The sequence below is a fragment of the Vidua macroura genome, chromosome Z (genome assembly GCF_024509145.1).
Source record: "Vidua macroura isolate BioBank_ID:100142 chromosome Z, ASM2450914v1, whole genome shotgun sequence".
Classification (NCBI taxonomy): domain Eukaryota; kingdom Metazoa; phylum Chordata; class Aves; order Passeriformes; family Viduidae; genus Vidua; species Vidua macroura.
The window spans coordinates 41,230,997-41,256,320 of NC_071611.1; the positions used below are offsets into that span (position 1 = coordinate 41,230,997).

General features: G+C 46.5%; 1 protein-coding gene across 4 annotated transcripts in view; it reads right to left on the reverse strand.

The window, feature by feature from the left end:
• RUSC2 (RUN and SH3 domain containing 2) overlaps positions 1 to 25,324 on the reverse strand; it is a 51,497-nt gene that overhangs the window by 13,074 nt on the left and 13,099 nt on the right. For 2 of the 4 annotated variants that reach the window (XM_054002648.1, XM_054002646.1), the window contains exons 1-2: positions 23,069 to 23,269; positions 1,824 to 3,794 (exon numbers count right to left, since the gene is read on the reverse strand). In XM_054002648.1, the coding sequence (XP_053858623.1) occupies positions 1,824 to 3,687 (1,864 nt within the window). In that variant the 5' untranslated portion in view covers positions 3,688 to 3,794; positions 23,069 to 23,269. Of the gene's footprint in view, positions 1 to 1,823; positions 3,795 to 23,068; positions 23,270 to 25,324 lie in introns of those variants that run through there. The other 2 variants (XM_054002647.1, XM_054002650.1) reach the window with 2 other exon arrangements.

Sequence of the window (25,324 nt, forward strand, 5' to 3'; positions counted from 1 at the left end):
CCTCCCTCTTCTTTTCCCTGTAACTGCCCCCACTTTGGAACACAGAGCTTCCTTCATTCTTCATACCTCTACCAGACCTAAACAGGACATTCCCAACATTCCGCCTCCAACACTAGAAAGTGCCAGTCTGCTCCAGCAAATGTTGTGCTAGAATGTCCTGAGGGAGTGTAGTGGGCTGATCTACATGCCTCCAGCTCCTGGTGGAGCCACAAATATCCTGAGGGACACATCTGAAGTGTGACACACTGTGCATTCAGTGCAAAACACAAAAGGAACTGGGTGCATATGTGGGGCTGAGTGATCAGCCCTGGTGTACCCACTGCCTGTGGGGCATTCCAGACCTTTCTCCCTGTAGCCAGATTTTAGTAGGGCTTGCTTTCCCTCTAGCCCCTCTCAGAGCCTCTAGGCTTGCATGCTGCTCTGGGCTGGAGCAGCAGATATGCCTCCATCTCCAGCTGCAGGCAAGAGCTTCCTGCACAGCCCTTATGCCTGCCTTGCTGTCACAGTGCAGAAGGAAGGAACCCACTGGGGTGGTGGGCAGCAACTGCTGGGATGTATTACCCTGAAAGCTCCTGTCTGCCCCCTCCTCCCTGAGCAGGGCCTGCTCCTTCCAAGCCCTCCCTCTGAAGCTAAGAGGGCTGTTGCCATGCTGCCCTCTCCCAGCAGAGACTTGCCTTCACTGCCATCCCACACCAAGCACACATTCAAGGGTCAATAAACAAACAGGACAATAACTAAAAACCTTAACTAAAAGGCCAAAATCTCTCCCACCCCTGCCATGGCAATAAACCACATTCTTACCTCCTGCCAGAAATTTTCAGAACATTAAGTGGAGACAGTCTGTTAAGGTACAACAATTTTTTTACATAGTAGGGGCTATTTACTGCAGTGGTCTGGTTAGAGGCATTTTAGAAGGGCTTTTACCTGTGAAGCAGGTATAATACCTGCCTAGTGCAGAGACAGAGGTCTCCTGCAGTGCTGGAGAAATGACCATACTTCCAAAGGGAACGTTACACAGCTTCCTCGTGAGAACAAATGACAACAATATCAAGGCGGAATACAACTGACATATTACAGGCTTCCCCACAGAGGTAAATGTGACAGGTCCCACTGGGAACCTTTGGTGCAATGCACAGCACTGTGGGGGACATGACCAGGATATTCCAGCAGAGACATAGAGATTACACTCTGCGTGACTCACACTGTTAAGTCCTAGCAGAAACTGTGTGAGCTTCCTGTACCTGCATGGAAAGGAGACTGCTGGCTATGCTTCTTCCCCTTCCACCTCTGCCCCACATAACTCCAAAAAAGAAAGGCTGTGATTATGACCCTGCTGAGCACTTTAACATCTCTGTCTTAGGAGCTAAGGGCAGGTGATTCTCATGGACAAGCACAGTAAATACCGTGGAAGGGATACAACCCTTCAAGCTGCAGACTCTCTCAGTATTAATGCCATGTCCTTGCTAACACAACATGAGAGGTATGAAAAAAACCTCAGGAGGCTTTAGAAATACAAGGACAAGACACTCGCCCTGATAAGAGACTGAAAGGCTTTTGTGACAAAGCACAGCAAGGCTTTGTCCCAGGGACTGGCAGACCAGGAACCAAACTGCCCCGACACTGGTCTCTTATCACCATGCAGGTTTCTCTGCTGCTCCCCTCATATCCCAGCGAGCTGCCTTCCTTTTTACATCTCCCTTCTGCCTAGTTTGGCTCCTTACCATCTGCTCGGGCTCTAACATCTTTTTGTCCACGGCCATTGGCAGAGCCACCCGAGAAGCTGGCATCTGCCTCCATCAGCAGGGAGAGAGAGGCTTGCTCACCTGCCCCATGCCCACTGGGGACTTTCTCACTGGAGATGGAGTCTTTGGTGGAACACAAAGCCTGGCTGTCCCCAAAAGCATGATTCAAACAAAAGCCCTCGCAGCTCCGGTTCAGGCCATGGATGAAGGGCATGGGTGGAAGACTCTGGCTGCGCCGAGCTCTTTCTTCAAGGAAGGTTGGGCAATCCTGCTGAGTTTCAGGGATAGGAGAGAACTCCAGGGAAGAATCACCACTGGAGCGGTGTGGTGGGGAGGTGCTGTTCTTTTTCCGTCCTTTAGCCAGTTCAGCAAACGATGTCACCCTCTTGGGGGGAGAGCTCTGAATAGGTATTGCTGGACTTTCACTCAGCTTGACTGGACAGCTCACCATGCGCTCCAAGGAACCCAGCCTACTGCCAGGACTCCTGTCCAGGTTCTGATCATAGCTCCTGGAGCGCTGCCGGCTTGTGTTGAGGTTCGGTGGTGACACATTGACATAGACCTGACCCTCAATCATGTTCTGACTGGATTCTCCCTTTGGCTCCTCTTCACTACACTCTACATTGCCTTCTTGTCTCAGGTCAGGCCTTCTGAACAGATAGTATTCTGTGGGCTGGGCTGGGCTACCCTTGGTCTGGTCTTCTGAGCAACTAGTTATGGAAGATCCCACAGGGCTCGGGGATGACTGGGAAGACAAGTCACACGTGACTAACTTATAGTAATTCTGAGTAGCCACAACAAGCCGTGCTTGGCTCTGGAAGCAGGCAGTGAGGTCTGAGCTCTCTGAAGTGCAAGGCTCACAGTGGAGGTGATAGGAGTTGCAGTTAGCATCAAGGACAGGTGAGGAGGAGTGTTGACACCCACACACCTTCCCTGAACTTTCTGGGTTATGTGACTCACAAGACATCTTGGATTCAGTGGGTGATGAGTGTAAATCCAGGTAAAAAGCTCCTGTGTCTGAGTGGCTGCAGAAGGAAGAGTCACAGGACAGGTTAGCTGAATTCAGATTGGATTGAGGCTGACCATTCATTTTGTTGTAGAGAGCACTGAAGTTCACTAGGACCCCATCAGAACTGTTGCAAGAAGAGTCACTGATGTAGCCCATCTGTTGGTCAATCACTTCAGACTGACTTGATGAACTGTAGCAGTGACAGTGCTGGATCTCTGAGCTGGAACAACTGCATGTCCTGTGCAGGGCATCCTGATTCCTCAGTGGTTCACCCATGTTCTGGTTCCACTCCTGGTCACCACTGTCAAAGGAGAAGTTGGAGGAGCTGCCACGATGGCAGCTGCATTCATCCAGCTCCATGCGTTCCGAGGCCTGATGGCACCTGTTCGCATTGTTCCTCTTCTGGATGTCGTCACTGCTGAGTTTGTCCTCTTGCCCGTCCACCACACCAGACCGGCTGGCCATGTTCCAGGATTTCACAATGTGTTTGGAGTCGTGGAGGTGGAAAGGGGGCAAGGCCAGATCCTGCAGATTGAAGGGAGGCTTGCCATCAACAAGTGAGTTGTGAAGGTGGAAAGATTTTTGACCCAAGTCATCCCCAAAAATATTGAGGTCTTCACCCTCACTCAGCAGGAAAGGGTTGTGTCGCTTACTGACACTAGGGACAATCAGATCCCTTGCTTTTCTTTCTTTGTGATCCGAGGTCTCTGCTGAGGTTTCAGAGGTCTGGAGAAAGCTGCTGTACACCAAGGAGTCAGTCTGTGAGAGGTCTCTGTCTGGAAGGGCAGAGGTCCGTGAAATGCTGAGATCTGGCTGGCAGAAGGGGTTGGTCCTTTTGCTCATGGAGCAGCACTGTCTATCGGGGATCTGGCAATGCACCAGGGGAATGTGATGGACAATCAGCGTCTCACCAGTCAGTTTGGGTGGACTATCCATGGTGAGGAATACTCTTCAGGGCATCAGTGAAGCTGGTACCACCCATAAACAGGTAGGGCTGCACGTGAGAGGCAGGAGGGGCACTTCTCATGAGGAAATTCAGATACCTACAGAGAGACAAAATCACAAAGGAAGTCACCTCTCAGGAAAGGCAGTGACTATTTAAAGCATCCTTGGTTTGACTGAAGATTTCATGTGTTGACAAGAATCAAATAGACTGGTTCCTTGTCAGCACAAATCCCTAAGCATGAGGTCCTTCTTCTGGGAAACAAACCATCACAAAGTAAAACAAACACGTCACCCTCCATGCAGGCTCCTGGGACAACACTTGTGATTTCACCTGACCCCTCTAAAAGTTATCTGAAGAGAGTAACTGATTTCAGTCAAGAGGCCAAAGAGCTGTACAGGATTTGGGCCAAACAAGACCTCACTGCAGATGGCACTGTGTGCTCACAGGAAAACAGCACTGGGTCTGAAGTGAAGCACTGCACTCTGGTGAGAGCAGTCTGTCTTCACACACTGGATTAAACGTATTTGCCTCCTTTTATATACATTGAACTTTCCTTCAAGAACCAAACATGGCAACGTCTTGCAACAGACACACAAACATGTCCAGGAAGAGACTGGGAAGCAGGAGCAGACTGGAACATAAAAGCAGCAACAGTCATTCCTCTCCAAAATCCAGGAGACCCCATGAGGTCCTGAGACCTTTTAATGGTGCCAGGGCACCATGCCAAAGTATGCAAATACTTATGTACACAAAGGTCTCTCCAGTGAAAAGGAGTGGATGGCTTCAGTGGGACCATGGAGAGCCACTGGCATTGGTCAAATAGGTTCCATACAGCACACTGAATTTTGCTGACCTTTGGCTGATGGTGAAACCTCAGCTCAAACTGGTCCCTACTGTGGTCTGGGAGGGGATCATATCTCTCTGCCACATTATCTGTGTCATTTACCTGCTTATTACCTACTGCACTTCACAACAGTGTGACTGCCACAGTGCCAGAAGCCATACAGGCAGGGCACTGCACAGGCAGGGCACTGCGTGCCCCACTCTCCCTGTATTCAGTAAACAGTAGGTTCTTACAGAGCCAGAGAAATAACAAAATGGTTTGGGCTGAAGGGGCCATAATGAATATCTTGTTCCAACCCTCCTGCCAAAGGCGGGGACACTTTCTGTAGGACCAGGTTGCTCAAAGCCCCATCCAATCTGGACTTGAGCACTCCCAGGGATGGGGCAATTTCTCTGAGTAATCCATTCCAGTGCCTCTCCACCCTCACAGTAAAGAATTTCTTCCTAATATCTAATCTAAACATGCCATCTTTCAGTTTAAAGCTTTTCCCTCTTGTCCCACCACTCTCTGCTTGTGTCAAAAGTCTCTCTTGTAGAGAGACTCGATCTTGATCTTTCTTGTAGATGTTCACCAGTGTTTGTTTGATATGGGAGACCAAAGGACAAACCCAGTTCTCCCTCCTCACCTAACCACAAGGTCCAGCCTACAAGCACCTCCAGCACAAGTCTGGAGGGGGTTTTCCTCTTGCCTTCCCTTCTACAGATCAGATAATCCAACACAGACAAGTGCTTGGGCAGGCAGCTAAGGCAGCAAGGAAAGGGAAAAACCACAAAAGACAGCAGTGATCCAGGATTAGTATGAGAGATTAAAAAAAAGATCTAATGCTCTCACAGATCAACCACTTGCTCTGAAAACCTTGGCCCAAGCACCCTTGGTCAGCATTACACATCCCATAACTCATCCAGGCATCCCCAGTCATCACTGCACCCCAAAAATTACATCCTGGGATCCTGCTCTGGACTCCAGGGCCCCCACCTCTGATCTTCACACTCCAGAAAGTGGTACTGACAGTGGTTTTTGCCTACCTTACCTCAGCATTTGTTACTGTGGAGTGATAATGGATTTAGAGCAGACCTGCAAAGGCACATGGGAGCACAGGAGGCAAAGTGAGAAATGTGGGTTAAATGAAGTTAGAACAAGAGTATAAGCAAGGAGACAGCTACACAGAAACATCAGGAACTTCACTTCTTTCAGCCTCAAGGTGTAAGAATAGCAATTAGAAGATGATAAAAATGATCAAAACAAGTACTTTCTTCCCACGCACTGTAGTGCTTCTCACAGACACAGGATGATGCTGGCAGGAAATAAAAATACACAGAGCTAATGTTTGCAGTAAACATCCAATAATGCTGAAGTTAATGCTAACACCAGTGTCAGAGAACAGACAGGCCTTCTGGTAGATGCTTCCAGAGACTTACATGGCCAGGACACTCACCTACATGTCTGCTTCACCTGGAATGTTTCATCCAGGTTTAGGCTCTGAGGCAAAGAGGACCATTTGGACCAGGTGGTGGACATCCAACTGAACTACTAATTGTGCAACCCTAAACTCCCCCTCACCTGTAGTCTCCCTAAAACCTCTATCAGCCTTTATACCCCTTTCAGTGTCGTCTCTGTCTTACAAGCCTTTGGCTCCTTTCCCACAGCTGCAGCCACAGAGGCTGATCCCTACTCAGCCCAGATGCTGGGGGGCAGATTTTCTTCATCAAGGATTCCTAAGATCCCATTGCTCAAAAGACACTGTGGATAACAGCAGCTCCTAACCCTGAGAGCATGCGCGCGCGCATGCACACACACACACACATACACAAAACTTGCTGGAGGGGTGTTCCTGCCCAATTTGAGCCCTGTGCACCACTGATGGCATAGCAGAAGCTCTGAGTTTATCTGAGTTTATTTCTATTGAGCTTAGCAGAAGCTTATCCTCTCTTCCCGCTCTCACCTCACAAACATTTTGGGTAAAAAACCGGTCTTCCAGTGCCTATCTACTCATGTAGCCCACCCCACCTTTGTTACTGCTCTTGTATCTGATAGTAATGTTCAGATCACATCTCTCCACCAGGCTTTGCTATATTTCAAGTGCTTCCACAATGCAACCACTTGAAAAGCATAATTTTGAAGATACAGACTTCACTACAGTGATGGCAGCGCACTTCACTGCTGAAGCACCAGGTCTCTGCTGCCTCTGGGGAATGGCTGCTCGGAGCAGGCTCCCAGCACCAACACCCATCTGCTGTCAAGCCCTGCTGAGCAGCACACAATTCACGTCAGCATAGAAGCTGCTGTGGGAGGACAGGCTTGCACAGACACACTTTGACATTTGACGGCAAAATGTCAGAGCTGACATGCAGCCATTTCCCATCTGTCTCTCCAGTGCTCTGTCTGCAACACCAGGCTCTGGCTCCAGCAGCAGCACAGGCTCCCGGGTGGGCTGTGATTCACTGGCCACTAGAGACCCTGCAGCAGACAGATGCCCATCATGCCTGCACCCACAACCTACTCCCAGCATCAGGCTCTGAAGTGCAGGATCACAGGTGACATGCAGACAGCTCCTGCCAGGAGACATTCTGATGGCTTCTCTAAGGATGGGCATGACATTTTGTGCTGTAGCTACTCCTTTTCTCTCCCTTGCAACCTCTCCTGGCTTCCTCTGGACTTAGGGGTGCAGGGAGGTTGGCAACAGCACTGCCAGCACAAGGACTGTTCAGTTCCCAACACCAGAGCATCCTCCCTGGCTGCACCATTAGCTGATCCTTATTCTGGAAGACTGTAGAAGTGTCCTTCCTCTTCCTCCTCGGGGTCTGCTATGCTGGGATTGACATTGGGGAATAAAATGCAGCAAGCAGACCAGTTTCAGATTTTGCTGGTTTTGATCACTTTTTCGTAAAGCCCTCACTTCCCTTTTGTAACAGGAAATTTAGAGATGTAGATAGGCAGTTCATACCCGAACATTGGCAAATCAGTTCATTCTTCTTATTGTTGTCCTGTATCCTGCTCAATGCTACACACATAAGAGCAAACACAGCATCCAGCACTGATTCCTGCCTAGAACAGGGGATAATAGCATTGCAAGGCAGGCAGGCATGCAGGGAGCACGACGACTCTAGACACATCTGAACATCAGCCATTTTATTTTCAAATGTCAGAATTCTTGCCTTCTCCATACTGACACCATCTGCTGCAGCATGGCAGATATGGATTGTTTATTCAGGGAGCTCTTCCTTGAGGTGCTAAGGTTTCCCCGGAGAAGGTGAGGGCCACATTGTGGATGCTTCATTCCAAACAAGATAATACCGAGCAGGAAAAACAGCTTTTTGTGAGACACCTGCATTTGCTCATGAATGATTGTACCCCCATGGAAATAAACACACACAACAAAAACCCCTTAGCTGCAGTAAAGCTCTAGGTAAAAAGCAGGTAAATGCTGAGCAACAAAGGATGGTTCAGCACTGATCTGAGAGCCACCCATGAGGTCATGTCTGAGCTTTAGAGAGGAGGCAGCATGCTGCAGGTAACAGGAGCATGCAGAATCCTTTGGGCTCTGCACTCCATGCCTTTTAAGTCCTTGCTGACCACCACACAGAGGCCCTCAAATCCCTCTCCTGTCACGCCCCTAAGACTAAGGACACTGTGCTAATTCAAAGGTGGTTGGTGGAGCTTCATGGCTCCTTGGCCTCGGATACCAACTCCTGCCTCTGCAACACTGCTGAGAAGATGCAGAAGCCACCAGACCTGGCTGCAATTGCCTCCAAGGGCTGATGAGTTATGTGTGGTGGCTGCACACCTCCAGGCATACTCTGATATTTGTTATGGCTCCAGACACGATTTTGGAGTTCTAGAGCTGAACCCTTAATAGCCTGCTTTCCTCAGTGCTGTCCCCTGTACACACATGGGGTGACAGGGCTCAGCTCGCAGTAACACAGGCTTCCTCATAAAATGTAATGCATTGGAGGAGGCAGGCAGAGATATGAGAGATAAATGTGATTTTAATGTAAAAAGACTGCACATAGAGCACAGAGGATGAGGAAGCAGGCGCAACATCATCAGAACTGTCAGCTGGAGGCAATGCTGGGTTTTTGGAGGATGGCTTTTCTGAACAGATTATTGTTTCTACAAACCTCCATCACTTCATCCATGAAATTGACTGTCCAAAGGAAACCTTTAACTGTGAGGGTTATTGCTGACTCCTTCTGTATGGCTATGGTTTCATTGCCATCATTACCTTCCTCAGACAGACCAAAATTCATCATGTCATTCAAGGGTGAAATATGCAAACACAGGGTTAAAAGCTAGGTGTTCAGTTTCACAGAAGAAGCAGAAAAAACTGTTTTGTATTAGAGCTGCTTGTTCTTTGAGGGTCGTTCCATGTGAACCCCTGACTCCTACAGTGCATTTGCATTAATATGCCTGAAGAAACCTCACAGCCCTACAAAACAAGCACCAGCAGAAATACTGCAAAAAGCAACGGTTTGTGTGATTTTGCAGACAAAGGCACAATACACTTATCTCCTCTTTGCTCCACGGGGAGATATATTTTCAGTTTACTCCCTGTATGTCTACCTCCAGTCAAAAGGGCTGGGAGATTGATCCAAACTGAAAACCACCCTTCAGACAGTGTGGGGGATCTCAGGGCTCACTGTATCCAGCACCAATACTGCAGTTCATCCTTGCCCCAGCTCTGCCACTCCAAATGCTGCCAGAAAGTACTGGATGGTTTTAAACAAACATTTATTAGCAAAATTCCAGAAAACTGGAAGGCATTCAGGGAGCAGCATCAGAGAAGAGGATAAGTGGTTGAGGGTGAGTGGCCTCGGGATAGGTCTGAACCATGGGAATGAGAGGGAGGAGGTGAGGAAGTCTGTAAGTTGTTGCAGGATGAGTCTAGTTAGTAGTATTTGTTTGGACACCTGTTTCTTTCTTGCCATCTAATACATCTCTATTGAATTCACACCTTCATTAAATGCTTTATTAAATCATCCAGGGAATTTAATGGAAAAAAAAAGGCGTAAAAGGAAATGCTAATTGTTTGACTCATCCTAAACCTCCAGCTCTCCTTCTCTGCCTCAGGGGACCACTAGCATTGTCAGGGTGGTCTGCATGCTCCCAGGGTGAATATTCCAGCACATTACGTTTAAAGGGAGCTGCAGAAAAATAGAAATACTAAATACTTCCTAAACTTCTGCCTGTGTTCAGGCTGATTCCTCTTGTGGTGCTGTGCAGTGATTCCTGAAAAGACCACTTCCCTTTTCTTTCCACAAAGCCCTGTCTTGGCCAGGGCTTTTCCCAGTGATTTCCAGGGCAGCCTGACTAAGCCCATGATTAATGTATCATTACATCCCAGAACTACATAGGATTATGATGTGTTCCAAATGGAAACAACAGCACGTGATGGTCAGTCACAGCCCTTGTGCTACTGGTAGAAAGGAGCTGCATGGGCCAGGGGTTACCAGCACACACAAAATTAAGCAATGGGTGTAGTGTCTGTATTGCTGATGATGACACAAGCAGCATGAGGCAGGTACTGCCTCCCAGCCAGAAGACAAGAAGCCCCAACTGCTCTGTGCATTTAGAGTTACACAAGACATCAGAAATAGCTTGAGCAGCAGATCTATACCAGCTAACACAGGAGCCAGGACAGTGACCGAACCAGTTTCTCCCATTTCTGTGCTCCCTTGCTCTGTGACTCATCATCTGGCATGTGGCACTCGGCAAGAGCCATTTACAGGCCATGACTCAGCATCCACTGAGGTGCTCTGGGATGGAACCTGCTCTTCCTCCTCCTCCCTGCCCCAGCCCCCAGCACATATGCTCCTAATTACTTTATGCAAATCTGCAGAGAAGAAAAAGACTGATGTTTCTAGCTGTTCATATCACACAGAAATTGCTAATGAGTTAAACCGCAGACACAGTAAATCCTTTCTTATCACAGACTCTCTAGTAGCAGCAGCAGTAGCAGCAGGAGGGACTATGCTTGCATAACATCTTTTAGCCTGAGCACTCTGAAAGCTTCCTGAACATCTTACAACAGCAGAAATCAAACAAATCCATTTTGAAGCACAGATCTGATTGGGTGCTGTAGCCTGGTTTTGCAGGGTCACCAGAGCACTCAAGAACCCACAAAGAAAGAAAATCCTATAAGCGTATGAAATTTCTGGGCACAATCAGTATTCAGAGATGCCAAGACTACCCCTCCCTAACTGCACAGCTTTGGTCAGGCCTTAGTGATCCTGACCTAATGGATGACTTCCCTGTTCATGGCAAGGGGGTTGGAACTAGATGACCTTTAGGGTCCCTTCCAACCCAAGCCATGGTATTTTTCTATGATTTGTGCAAAGCAGGGCTGCCAGCTGGTTGCTTCATCAACGTGCTCCTTCTACTGACCTGCCCAACTGAGGACCCCACGAACCAGCAGCTGCAGCTGAGTGGTGACAAAACCACAGCCATAAACTGTGGGTGAATCTAAGTCAAAGCCAGCAGAAATCTGGACTGACGGTTTTCCCACCACCTTCTATGCCTGGGAGCTGTGAGCTCAAAACTCTCCACCCCAACAGCCACAGGAAGCAGGGAATGGAGTGTTTGGCTGAGGAGTCAGGAGTCAGGCACTGAATTCAGGAATCAAGGCCAACACCCTGACCTGTTCCTGCACAGGGTGGCAAAACTGTTCCCTAAGTCTTTGTGTTCCCTAGAGCTACATGCAATAGTGAATCGGCAGCTATTCTTATTCAGGCGTCCACTGCAGGGGTGAAGGCTCCTGAGATGACATCAAGAAGTGGAGAGGACACAATAGTCCCAACAGCAGTGGAGATTTCTGGGCTTGCTGAGGATCTGTAGCATCCCTATAATTAGAATCCCTGAATCATAGAATATGTTGAGTTAGAAGGGACCCATCAGGATTATCAAGTCCAACTCCCATGGTGCCCTCCATAGAGCACCCCAAGAATCACATCACTGCAGGGAGAAAAGGCATGAAAGTGGAAAATTCAGTGAGGAAGAAAAACAGAGTTGTTTTCACTCAAGATGACCTGGCAGCTGGGGGTGCTAAGACTATTCAGTGTGGGAAATTGCATGTACTGTGTTTGCTTTGTGTTGTTTTCTATCTGTCTTGAGAAATGGAATTTCTGTAGAAGACAAAAGAATGCTGTCAATGATTTAAATCTTGTTTTTCACAGGCTTAGGCCTCACCGCTGGGAGAAAAAGAGATAAGAAGCTTGGAGGTTATAGAAAACACAGAATTGTGAAGCGCTGCACATGGGCTAGGCCCTTTGAGATGTGGAGGCTGGGGAACGGGCCCATGTGCTTTTGGTCCCTGCTAAGATGGAATAAGCTTAGCAGTGTATGTGTCCCCAACTGGTTTTGAAACCTTCCAGCCAGTAAGATGATGGGATAAATCTACTCTTTGCACTTCAGCTGTGGATTGTGGTCACCTTGGTTACTTGCATCTATCAGTTCATACAACACTGCACCACACTCTGGAAAGACCTCTCAAAGAGAAGTGATAAATCACTTGCATTGGATTTTCTTCCCTAACCCTTACTGGAATCTGGCTTCAGGCAACAACACAGTGTTAGCCAGACCATGGCAAAGCAGATGGCCTACTTATCCAAAGCTTATGGGAGGATAATTTCAGGAGTAATCTTCATCTGCACAAAAAAAGCACATGAGGCCAGCTCTACCTCAAGTAGTCCTGTGTCTTCTACCACCTTAGTGACTTGGGAGAAAAAAAGACAAGCTAAGTCCTAAAATGGACAAAGAAAGTCTGTCTTCACTGTGAACAAGATCTTGCTGCAATACAGCTCAGCACATCCATACAGACTTCAGCCACTCTGTGTCTGGATATCTTCCCTATTGCCTTCTTTCTGTGCAGATTAAAACTGGCATTACACTTCGGTCCAGACTATGCATTGCAGGAATCACAGCTGCAAAACAATCCCTGCAAGAACAAAAACTCTCCCTGCAAGACAAAAACATTAGTGACCACTTGAAAAAGCCTGACAAATAAAGAACTCAGCCTTAAGACAACTCAGTAAAAAGAGGCTGTAAAATGATGTTTACTGTCTCTTCAGCCCAGAGTGCCACGTATGCAGGAATCACTCTCAAGTGAAAAACAAACATTTCTGGGATGGTGGGTTACAGATGTACAACCTCATGAATCACAACAGCAGAAACAGAACAGTCAGCAAAGTGGCTACAGGGAAGTCAAGTAAAACCACAGCCAGGCCAAGCTCTTAAAATAACAAAATATCACCCCACAAGCCACGGTAAATAAAGCAGCTAGAAATGTCAAAAAGTGCCAGTAGGATTATTTTCAGACTGGAAAATAATTGCAGTGCTGCAATGGTTTGCTGCCACATCCCAGTGAACAGGAGAAGCAGCGCAGGTATGGCATTACCTAGGAATGATGGACATTTGATCTTCCAGGCAGCCTGAATGCCTGCATCTGCAAAGCTGTATTAAATGATGCAATCCTACATGGAATTTAATGCACACTGCGTGCAAACAAATCAGGAACGCCAAAATCAGGCACAAACAGAACACATCCCAGCAGCAGACTGCTTTTACTCAATGTTCCTCCTACCTTCTGAAGGACACTAAGACCACATATAATATAGATGTCAGTATTATGTTATATTATATTTACATGAATATATATAATAATACATAGAAATACATTATACAGATAATTTATTAATACATGGATATATATGATAGTAATACTGATACCCAAATGCTTTTAGACCACAGGCTGGATTTTACAATCCCTTGAAGGCAGCTAGAGGAAAAGATTGTTTAGCACTCATATTTCAAAATGGAAATTGCCTGATTACTTTTAAGATCATGCATTTATTGACCCTATTTTTGGCCAGGTAGCTGAACAAACAGATCCTCTGCAATTATGTCTGAATCTCATTTCAGCAGAGTTCAGTGTGGGTAAAAATAAAAAAGGCAGAATTATTCCTGGGATGTTGAGACAAGAAGTATCTGATGAAATAACAAATCCTTGGGCCATCGTGAGATTACCCCGTCACCAGCAGCCTCCTTCATTTGGGAGTAGTTTACATTGCAGAGCATGTTTCATAACCTGCCCATTGAAATTTACAAGAGTATACAATCATCCCTCAGTGTCCTTTTTGTTTTTTGGAATTCTTGCAAATTTTTAAAGCTTGTAACTTCCTGAACCAGTGCCTTCCACTCCAAATGACATGCCTCACTAGTAGTTATCTGTCAGTACTTTTGAACATAGGGATATTTAATGTCATTACTTGTCCTTGGGCTAGGGCAGGGAGAGGATCATATTTTCTACTCAATTTGCCAACCTTCAGTGCCAAGATTTCTTTTCTGCTCAAGCACAAGAGTATTCCCAGATCCTTGGTCCGATTACCAACCTCTCTCCAAGTGTCTCTCGGGGTCTGGGTGTCAGGATGACCCCAAGATTGTAAAAGTCCTTGTTCTCCCAGCCCGTGCAGCCAAAGAAGGAGTCTGGATGCATAAGATCAGCTTTTCAAGGTTGTTTATTTTTCCTTACCTATAACATTCTTTCTCTGACAGGTCAGCCATGGCATTCTGTCTGTCCTCTAGGGCGGTGTTACCATTTTATACTAAAAGCCACGTGTACTATGTTTACAACAATGTGCCAATATCTAACACCTATGTTGACAGTGTGTCTCTACCTTAAACCAATAAAAAAGTGTCACCATCACAGCAAGACATGGAGGGCAAGGAGAAGAAGGTCAGGACACACCCAAATCCCTCCTTTATGTCCCCTGAACTCCATTCTAAAAAAGCCCCAAAATTCCACTTTTTCACCCTGTGTTAATTCAACTACTACACTACTCAAACCTTTGTGGCTTGTAATTCCTCATACAAAATTGGCAGCTTTTTCCATGGGCTAAAATCAAAGCCACAGCTGTTTTTGACTTCTTGCCAAGGTCTCTGAGACCCCTGCCAGGGTCTCAGGACAGCCAGAGGGATGTCCTGGACTCCGACAAGTGTCCTCCTGATGTGTGAGTGCATTTGTATGTTCACATGGCTGGCAGCAAGGGAGATCTCAGGAGGTTCTGGATGAAACCACAACATCAGTTTATATAACAGAATATTTTCCATGCAGCAGAACTAACAAAAGGCAAGCCAGAATCTTAATAAAATACTTATGAAGCAGACCAGACACTTGTAATGATTACACATACTTTCCTTCTGAGAGGGGAAAGTATCCCTTGTAGGGGCTGACAACCCAAACCAAGCTCAGTTTGTAAAGCTCTATTCAGCACAGTTTATTTTAGGATATCACTCCACAAGACAGCTCATGTGCTAATTAGGCTTGGAATGACTGGGCTCAACAGAGCATTAAGGGTAAACTAAATTGATAGCCCTGGATTAACCAAGGTCTTCTAGTGATCATGTTGGGCCACACAGACCTATTGACTAGGGGAAAAAAAAAAAAAAAAAAAAGAGGGCAAACAGGGATGATCCTTGACTCTGTACTGGGAGAGCAGTCAGAGTTCCAGGAGACCCACCAAGTCTACTGAAAAGATGGCCAGATTGGATGGGGCTTTGAGCAACCTGGTCTAGTGGGAAGCATCCCTGCCCATGAAGGGGCTTGGAATGAGATGGGAACTTCAGGGTCCTTTCCCACCCAAACTATCCTATGATTCTGTGAGCAGTCTGTTTTTAATCACTTCAAGGGTATTTGAGAGAACTGAGGAGACACTTTAAGACTGCAGACTCACAGATCTTTGCAGATAGGACATGTTCACATTTCATTATCTTCGTTCTTGAAACTGTTGCATCCTTTCTGGACCATTAGTCTCAGAGAAGACATGTAGCTGAGACAAATGTTTGCCTGTGTTAAGACCTTGAACTGAGATGGGCCTTAACAAAACCACAAGGTTTTAAAGCTCTGCAACTTCTGAACACATACTATAAATACACTGGGTAGTCTTATTCACAAGAATGCCAAGCCATTTGGGAATACTGCTGGGCTTTGAAGTTTGAAAGCAAGGTTCACGGACTAATTAATCACAGTATGTGAAAAGTATTCATATTATCAGTTTCAAATAATCCTCCTTAATTTCCTGGAGTGCTTTCACATTGCAATCAGGGCACCTCATAAATCATTATTTTCTTTCTCTAGATTGTTCAGTATTTCATATCACAAACCCCACAGTTTCCCATTTAACACAAGTAACTTCCACTTTTTCAATCTCTCCTATTAGGAACATTTTCCAGGGACTTGTTCAGTTTCCTAGGCAGTTTCTCAATTCCTTCCAGCTATGCATTCATGCTTCTGAGCTGCGGTGACTAATTTCACACAGTTTTCCAACTGGCAGTGGGATTAGAAGCTGTAAAATAATTGTCCATTCCATTTCTTATGTACCTTAACATCCATATGTACATGCCTGCCAGGTAACATCCCTTATGACCAGGGTGACAAGTTACTTTTTGCAGTTTAATGACATCAGTTTAATGAGTTGGAATGCATTTAATCAGTTTAATAATTTGGAATCTGACAAAGTGTCCTTTCATGACTATCTTCTCTTACACACACTTATGTAACTTAGCATCAAGCTAAAAAATTTCAAAGATTACAACAAGACTAGCCTAGGAGAAATCAGGGGATTTTTTTTAACATATCTGTTCTCTGAGGAAAGGAGTTTCTTTCCCCTTGTCTCTGGAATGTGGGTTTTCGAGCTTGCTCTCTCGGGCTGCATAAATTCTCAGCAGGTCAACATGCAATTTTTCTTTGAGGTCCCCCAAGAGATAAAAGGGTCCTCAAAGTCTTACTAGGGTCTGGGCTGAGGGATATTTCTCCACAGTGAATTTGCCTCACTAAAGCAGTGAGGTCTAGTGGCCTGCACCCTTGAAAGAAGGTTCCCCTTTCATTTTGATGGGCAGGCCGAGAGGTTGTTGTGGTTTTTCTTTTCAACCTCAACTCATGCCAAGGGGAAAGCAGAAACAAAGCACTGGACCAAAATCCTGATTATTGAATGTGCTCTGGTACAGAACAGAATCACTCCTCAGTGCTCCTGGGACAATTAAATGCATCATTTCAGTTTGGGTTTTTTTCTCCACCTTGGGGAACCAAATCATGTTGCCAGCACAAAGCCTGAGAGAGGTCAGGGTTATGGAGATGGAACTATTCTATGGAGTCTCTGACACTTTTGCAAAGTCACCAAGAAATCTGGAGATTACAGAAAGTCCAGTGGATCAAAAATGACTTGTGGTGTCTCAGATACGGCCAAGCATAAATTGAATGGCTGTGGCTGGAGCACTGCCACCTTTGTGCAGTAACCACCCCCATGCCACTGCCTGTCAGTGCCAGGACACACCTGTTTTCTTGCAGTTCCCCCTCTCCTCCTCTCCCACTGTCCTATGAACTGGCTAGCCCTCCTGACCAGGGTCAGGGATGCCTGAGGTTACCCTGTGCTCCACGCTGCCTCACCTCTCCTCTGACCCAGTGCTCCACCAAAACCAGCCACTCTGAGGAGCACATGGGAAAAAACAGGCTGTCAGGCTCACTGTAACAAGCAGTCACCACCTCCAGAGTGCTTTACAAAGACAGTAATTATAAATAGCAAGGGCCTATAGAAATGAAAATGAGGCATATGACATGGGGCTGAAGGAGGAGGAGACATCTGAGTAAGGACAATGCTCTCTTCAACAACATTCCAAGCACTACAACCTGCAGTTGGAGGACAAATCCCAGCAGTAGGGTAAGATGCCACTGACTGTGGGCAAGTGAGAATAGCTTGTTGCCAGTAGGAAAGGTGTAGGCTAAGTGTAGATTCATGCTGAAATCCTTTTGCTGGTTTTCTGAAGGGAACTACAATCACTGCTCAGGCTAAGGTGTACTTGGGCAAGAAACCCCTTAGAGGCCACTATGTAACTCACAGGAGACCAAGTGGTGAAGGAGAAGTTGATCAGAATAAGCCTAACTCCAGGCAGATGTGTCACTCCAGGTATCAATCATCAGAATTAATTAGGAAGCCAAGGAAGATACACTGTGTGGGCCAACAGCATCTTGGGACCAGAGATATGAAATATTTACTCCTCCCACTGGATCTTCTCCTTGTGTGGGCTTATCATTTTGCCACCTGAGTTACTGGAAAAGGTTTGAGGGTGGGACTGCAGGGAAAAAACCATGTAAGCAAACACTGTAATGAACCTGCCTGCCAAGAGAAGAAAATTGCACTAGCACAATAATCAAGACAGGTCATTCTCCCTGCTAAGAAAGGCATCTTGGAGTACAGCTATGCTATGTGAGCTTACCAGGGGCTTACATGTGACAGTGAAGCCTGAGGCACACATCCCTGGTCTTAGCCATGGGAACCCCAGAGAGGGACCAAAAGAAGTTATCTTGCTCAACAACCCAGGTGAATTGGGCCTATAGGCAAAAGGAGGCAAAGTAGCTTGTGGCTGGTCCTACACCAGTGCAGGCAGGCCATAACAGAGATGAACGAGCACACTGAAAGTGTTTAGGGCATGTTCTTCCAGAAGCAATGGCAGCTACTGTGAGTTTGTAAAAAATAAGGTAAGGTTCTGGAGTAAAACTGATGAAATTAGTAAAATTGGGTAGGGAGCAAAGACTCTAGTCTGAGGTAACAGAGGGTCTGAGGAAAATATCAGGTGAAAACCTGCTGTCTATTTGCCAGGGTTTTCCATATGGGCTCTAACTGAATATTTTTTCCCTCCCAGAGCAGAAACTCCCTTGTTCCCAAGAGGAACTGCTAGCATTCATACACTATGAGATATCTCTGATACTGTCTCCAAAAGCATAACAGGGCAGTGACAATTGTTCTCTGCTTCCAGAGAGCATTTTGTGTTGGAGCACAGAGTGGCAGTTTGGTGGCAAGGCCAGTTTCCTATCACTTGCCAAGGGTCAGTACAAAGCATTGCTAATATGACTCAAATATTGATTATTTATCACTCAAAGGTACTGCCAGCCCCACAGCCTCAGCACTGCCCAAAAACCAACACACGTGTTGGTGTGCAAACTCAGAACTTGAGCCTGAGTAACAAGTTGCCATCACCCACATTATGGCCACACACCAACATTACAGCTCTGCCTTCCCCCTCCATCCCATTTACAGCAGTTAACAAACACAGCGGGTTTTGATAGGGTTTTTTATCCCACTACCTGTAAATTTAGCAACCATCAGCCTTGCCCAGTAAGAAGTACTCGCATGTGTCTGAGAGGTAGAAAAAAATACTGTCTACACCACCCTGAGGCTACAACACAGCCGTGGTGAGGAGACAAAGAACTTGTGGGCCAGCCTGCTTTTGTGCTCATCTTAAAACATATGTCCTGGCTTTGACCCACTTTTTTCAGAAAATGAATATTAAAATCATTTTCATCAAGAGAGAAAACTGAAGCAGAATCAGAGACCAGGGGTATTTTGACAGCCCATTTCTTTCTTATTTGGAGAGTAACCAACTTTGAGATGTGAGGACATGCAGGGAACCTACTTGGCAGACAATAACAATAATGGCAAATCCCTGCTAAGGCTCCTTAGCAATACAGCTGTCATTGATCATTGCTACTGATTTCACCCCCTGCCAGCCAAGCTCTCTCAGCTTCTTCAAGCCTTATCCTACAGCCTCTTACAGAGCTGGAATGTGTTGGTGGGCTTCTGGCTCTTTTGGTCTTATGGACTGACCAGCCAGAAGCACTTTATCCACATCAGAACACTACCCATGAAACAGCAGAGGTAGAAGACAAGTGAGGTTTTTCCACTACCAGTCAGATTCCAATGGTTTCCACAAGCATGAGGACAAAATCTTGTCCAGTATGGGCCTTGATCCCACAGCTGACAGGAAGGTACCTCCACCTCCAATCCTCCACCTCTCAAGTATCAGCAGAGATCTTCACATCTCTTACTCTGGATTTTCTTTTTTTGGGTCCAACTATCAGAACTAACCGTGCCTGCTGAGATGAGTTTTCACCCAGCACCCATGATACAGAAGTTGCTTTGGATTGAACATCTCAAGCTGACCCAGTTTATATTAAACAGAATGGTAAAAAGCAAACAGAGCTGTAATGAAACCTTTTTAATTTTTAAAGAGCAGATCTCTGGCGTGTCAGAGCAAACAGTTATAATGCCAACAAAACCAAGCAGCTTGGAGAAGTATTGCAGAAAATACTTTGAATTTAAGTAAAAAAAAAAGTAAAATCTAGACTGACTAAAAAAGATGAGAAGATTAGAAGAGAAAGGCTCCTGATCAACCTGAATGAGTAACCACACCAAGAAGAATATTAGTGGTGAGAAAACCAACACCTTCAGTGCTGTTTTGGCAAAACAAATATTGAAACTGCAGCAATGACAGGTTGGATAGTGACAGAGGGAAGGTTGGATAGTGACAGAAAAGGAAATGAGCTTTTGACTGGAATCAAATTCAAAAAGATGAAAGCACTCAAGTCAGAAGGACAGGATATTCTTGATCCCAGAACAATGAAGGAATAGCTGGTTGATCACAGCTGGCAACTACACTATTAATAAAAATACCCATTAGAAAAGAAAGGAAGAAGGTGAAACCATGTGGCTGACAAATATTAAAGGTGAGTGTCTTTAGCTGTTCTGCAAAGGCAGGGAAAGTGACCCATGTCAGATGTATAAACCTGCCCTTACTATTACATAAGTCTTTCAGAAAACACTGGAAAAGAAATATAAGACAGGGAAATAAATTAAAAACAGGGCAAAGCACAAGAAGGGGTTGCAAAAGTCAGAGTATTGTCTGGGTAGCAGGAACCACACCAGAGTGAGATCTTGACTCACCAGAACATCAGACTGGAAGAAAATTTAGATGTCTGGGGCTAAAAATTTGTTTTTTGTTTGCTCACACAGCCTCAGACACCTGACAGGCAGTAATGGAGCTGTGGGCAGACCATTCCTGAGTTCACAGCATATTCTCCTGGGTCACCTGCACTTTCTGCAATGCAAGTCCAGGTCCCTCTTATCTAGAGATCCAGCTGCATTTTATCTCCATCATCTGCATCAGTGCAGAGAGGAAGATACAGTCCTGGGGATGATTTCAGTCAGGTCCAGTCACCAGAACCTCTTGCCCATCTTTCAAGCATCTCAAGGCAGAGATTATCTGTGCACTCTCACTGCTTAACAGATGTTCTTGTAAGAGTGGTACCTACTAGCCAGGCACAGCCTGTATGCCCTGGGGACATTCCCACCCCACACAGAGAAGGAGGCTGCATCACCTTCTTTTTATTCCTTTAGGCAAGCATTGTACACACAAACCATATATACATATATGTTTTCTTCCACATGCTGATACAGGTATGTGTGTCCTGTACATTCTGTTGCACATCCTGTCCTCCAGCCCATGATGTGCTGCACACAGTGATGCTGTTGTTACCCACCACCAATCTCCCATAGGAACCTGCTCTGCAGCAGCACCACAAACCCAGTCTGGTTTGCTGGTTGCTGTCTCCTGCACACCTGCAGAAGACATCCCACTCCCTGCTCCCATCAGCCTGAAAGGGATGGATTCTGGGAGACACAGAGAGGTTTTCCCAGGTCCAAGAGCAAGACAGGGGTGAGAAGGAGCTGCAGTTCAGGAAGCCTTATGTTGCTTCCGGGACATTGTCATCAATCTGCAAGAAGGCAACATGCCACTTTGAGATTTTGCTGGAAGCCCTCTCCTCCTCACCTGGCACCCTGCACTGAAACCCTGGGTTTGCCTTCATCACTGGGTATAAAGGCCGTGGAGCCTTGTCACTCCATAGGGACAGAGAGGAAGCAACCAAATGAGAACCTGCAGCATCAAAATGGTTCCTCCGGAGAACTACTGCAGAAAAGGCTGTGCTGAGGATCACCCCCACCCCCACAAACCCTGCAGGGCTGCACACAGCACTGAGTGTCTCAGGGAACACAGTGAGAGGCTGGAGAATGACAACAGAAACAACACATTTGCATTCCCTGATAATGACAACCCTGAATTTCCCCTCTGTGTGCTCTCCCATTGGTCTCTGACCCAAACCTCCTGCTCCCCCAGCTCTGCAATGCCTCTCATCTGCCTCCTCTTTCCACAGTTTCTCTGCAGCTCTGCTAAACATCTACCATTTTATCTACATTTTTCCTGTCATCCTGTTGCTCTTTATAGGCCTAAAAAGCTTTGTCTGAATTATTCTTAGGTCACTGGCAAATGGGAAAAAAATTCTGTAAATAGGTAAGATCTGCCAAGCTCACTCTTTAGCAACATTAATATAAAAGGCAGCAGGTGTGTGGAGATAAAAATACAGATCTCTACTTCCCTTTTACTCTAGTACACCTTTATGACACCCATCAATCCTCACCTTGTATGGTATGTTACTCTGTGACTCCCATTTACTTCAGATTCACCCAAAATCCTGCAATTGCAACCCCACACGCTCAGCATTTTCTATAACTCCAAAAGACTGAATCTGCTATTCTATTATCTCCTTTTGTTATGACATTCCCATTTGCACATTCCCCTACAGCCACGTCACTTTAACACGTATACCAAAATCTCATTCTTTTATACTTTTGCTTTATTGTTCTCACTGACATGCTGAACATTGCCCCTCCAGCATCTATATCCCTATCCCACATACATCCTTCTCTTTGTTCAAACCCTTCTCCTATTTGCAGAGGCAATTTAATGGAAGGATTTGTGCAGAGGGTGGGGGAGGGAGGAAGAAGAAGGGAGGCAGGGAGGGAAAAGAGGGATTTGGCTATAACAAGACCATGTAATTAAGCTCCAGTAACTGGTACCCAGCCCGGACCCCTCATTTCAGTAATTAAAAGCAGTAATTCCTCCATTCCTAGATAACCTTTCTCATCTGACCTGTGAAAAGAAGCAGGGAGAATGCATCCATTTACACAGCCAACAGAGACACACCCTGGCAACACAAAGGACTCCAGCCTGCACAGAGCCTGTGTATCACTTAGCAAAAAGACAGCGTTTTACACGTCGTGATATTTACCCTAATGCCTTTTGAACAAATAATTTACCAGCATTTAGGGGATGGAAAAAAAGAAGGAAAAAAAAGAAAAAGCCGAAAAAAGAAGGCAAAAGCCACAGCGACAGCAACCTTTCTTATGTCTGAGCCCTTTGTCTCTGTCTTTTCATGGAAGCGCTGTCCATCGAAACAGCTTTTGAGCTGCACAGCAGCATCACTGCCAGGGATGCACGGAGAGCATGGCAGCTGGCAGGACCACAACAATCCGTGCGGGCTCAGCTGTCATGGCAGGCACAATGGAGAGCTGTGCGGAGGCACTGCCAGGGCGAAGCACGACTCGCCTCTGCACAGCCAGCCCCGGACAAACAGCTACAATGGACAAACACACATTCTGCGCAGCAACCACAGCCTCCTCGCTCGCTCACATCCATGACAGCCACAGCCAGCTCCAAAGCAATGCAGCCTCTGAAGAGACAAAGCAGCCCTAAAATCCTTAAGCTTCATCGGCTAGCTGGCATCCTCCGCAAAAACAAACCGGCCACCAAGCGGCCTGAAAACCAACAGCACAGCTGACACTACCCCGGTAATTCATCCATCTCACCTTTCCACAGGTCCTTCGTCCCACGTCCCCTGTCAGTGAACACACTCAGCTCCAAGGCACTCCTGAGCGCTCGGATTCCAGAAGACTCCGTGTTCTCTCACCAGGATGCTGTGGGAAACACAGAGTCAATTTTTTTTTTCTGATTTTTTTTTGTTCTCACAGCTGCATCCCTGGCAATGCAGAGGGTCTGCGCAATCACATATCCGATGCTCCTGCTGCTGCTGTGACGTTGCTGCGTGTGAAGAAGCAAGCATGCCCAAAGCACTGCCACTTCAGCGCGCAATCAGTCCCTGTGGAACCTCAGACAAGGCAGGGGATGGGAGGGAGCAGAAAAGGAGATGATGGAGGATTGATTCTTACAGAACAAGGAAATCAGGTACGCAGCATTAGGAGAAATAAAAAGATCTAAGCCTGTGCCATAAAATAGAGCTGCAGCATCCTATTTTGTGATGAGACTGGATTTTGGATGTTTTGTGCCTGCAGGCTGCCTGATCTCTTCACCCTGTCTTTGCAATGGAAAGCAAAAGGGACTGGAGTGTTCCTACGGTTGATAATGGCAGCTAGAACCCTTGGAGATAAAATGGCAGTCTGCAAAGCAATGCATAGGAGGAGGAGGAGGAGGAGGATGGGAAGACTGCAAGAAGCTTCCTGAAACTTCTTTAAATTTCAGTAGTGCCTTGCCCTAAACAGCTTAATCAACAGTATCTATACAGCACCCCTGAAATGCAGCCACCTCCAGAGCAAGATGCAATCACCACCACTTCCCACAGTGCTGAACCCACCTGGCAGGGGCAGGATGTCTGTAGTCCCTGCTCTCACAGGGGACCTCAAATCAAGATCCCACCAACTCTTAGCTGCAATTTGTGATTAAAGTACTGCCCATGGCTTGGGCTAGATCCCAGCATCTCACAACCCCAGAGCAGATCTTCCTACCTGAAAAAGGGGGTCATTACCTGCAGAGCCCAGGCTCTCTTGCTATCAGGAAGGATTTTTCCGTATCTGGCTTTCCAGAGGCAGCTGGTGAAAAGGGGTGATGGAACTTCCTCCACAGGCAGAGCAGTGCAGTTCCTGACAGGACAAATGTGGCTACTTTTGCTTTTCTACCTGCTAGGGCATAACCATATACCCCAGAAACTCAGCTGTGCTCTGGCCTGTGCTGTGCCAGGGCAAATGTTTCTAGCACTGGAGCAGCATCCATCATGGAGACCACTCACATTACTGCCCTTTCTCATCCAGTCCCGTGCCTACAGCCCTGTGAAGAGCCAAGCACAGCCCAGAAATTGGAGTACCCACACTGGAAAAAGCAAAACCTCTGAGCCACAACCTCCTAAACTGAGGTTCTGTGGGAAGTGAGCCGATCAGAGCATGGCAAAGAAGGGGTAAAACTGTCACATGGACACAAAATTCTAAGAAATTAAGAACTGCCACATGGCTGAGTACTTTTTTATGCCGTGATGTCCCCAAAGCGGCGAACAAGTAACACAAATACAACAACACAGACAATACAAAACTTTACAGAAGCTTCTGCCTCTGGAGAGGTCAAATAAAAAAAGCTATGACATAAAAAGCTATGACAGAAAAGTGTTAGGCTTATTACTGGAAGTGGCTGCCAATTATCTCAGATCCAAGAACACTACAAACTTTTAAAATGTCTCTTCAAGTAACATTTAAATCAGATTTCTGTCAGAAAACCATGGGACTGGGGGTGGTTCCCAAGGGCTTCAGATGCAGGAGTCCAGAACTCCCCCCAGTGCAAAGAGACTATCCCACTGGGAAAAGAGAAAGGGCCTTGGGCTGTAGGCTGTGCAGACTGTTTGCAACACACTGGAGCCAGCATCACAGATGCAGCTCTGCTACTCACCTCCAAACCACAGTGAATGATCCCTCCACCAGTCCCAGAGGTCAGGCTCTACAGGCCAGGTCCTTCCCAAGAAGTCAGTGTATCTGTCCTTTCAGCAGCACTTTGTACTCCCCAGCCCACTGCCTGCCTTTCATGGGATGCTGGGGACCAACTCCACTAGATGGTCCTGTTCAAGAGGCAGGGACAAGCCCCCAGGAGGATGCAGGAGCGAGGGACCTACCTCGATGCCTGGCCATTACAGCAAGCAGAAAGCCAGTCCTGGCAGGCTCTGCTCCAACCAAGCTGCTGTAAATGAGACCATTTACTGCGCTCCCATTAATGTGCAGCCCCAGGACCCCTGTATGGGCCAGTCCCATTGTACTGTCAGTGTTAATTAAGGCAGGCTCAAGCAGATA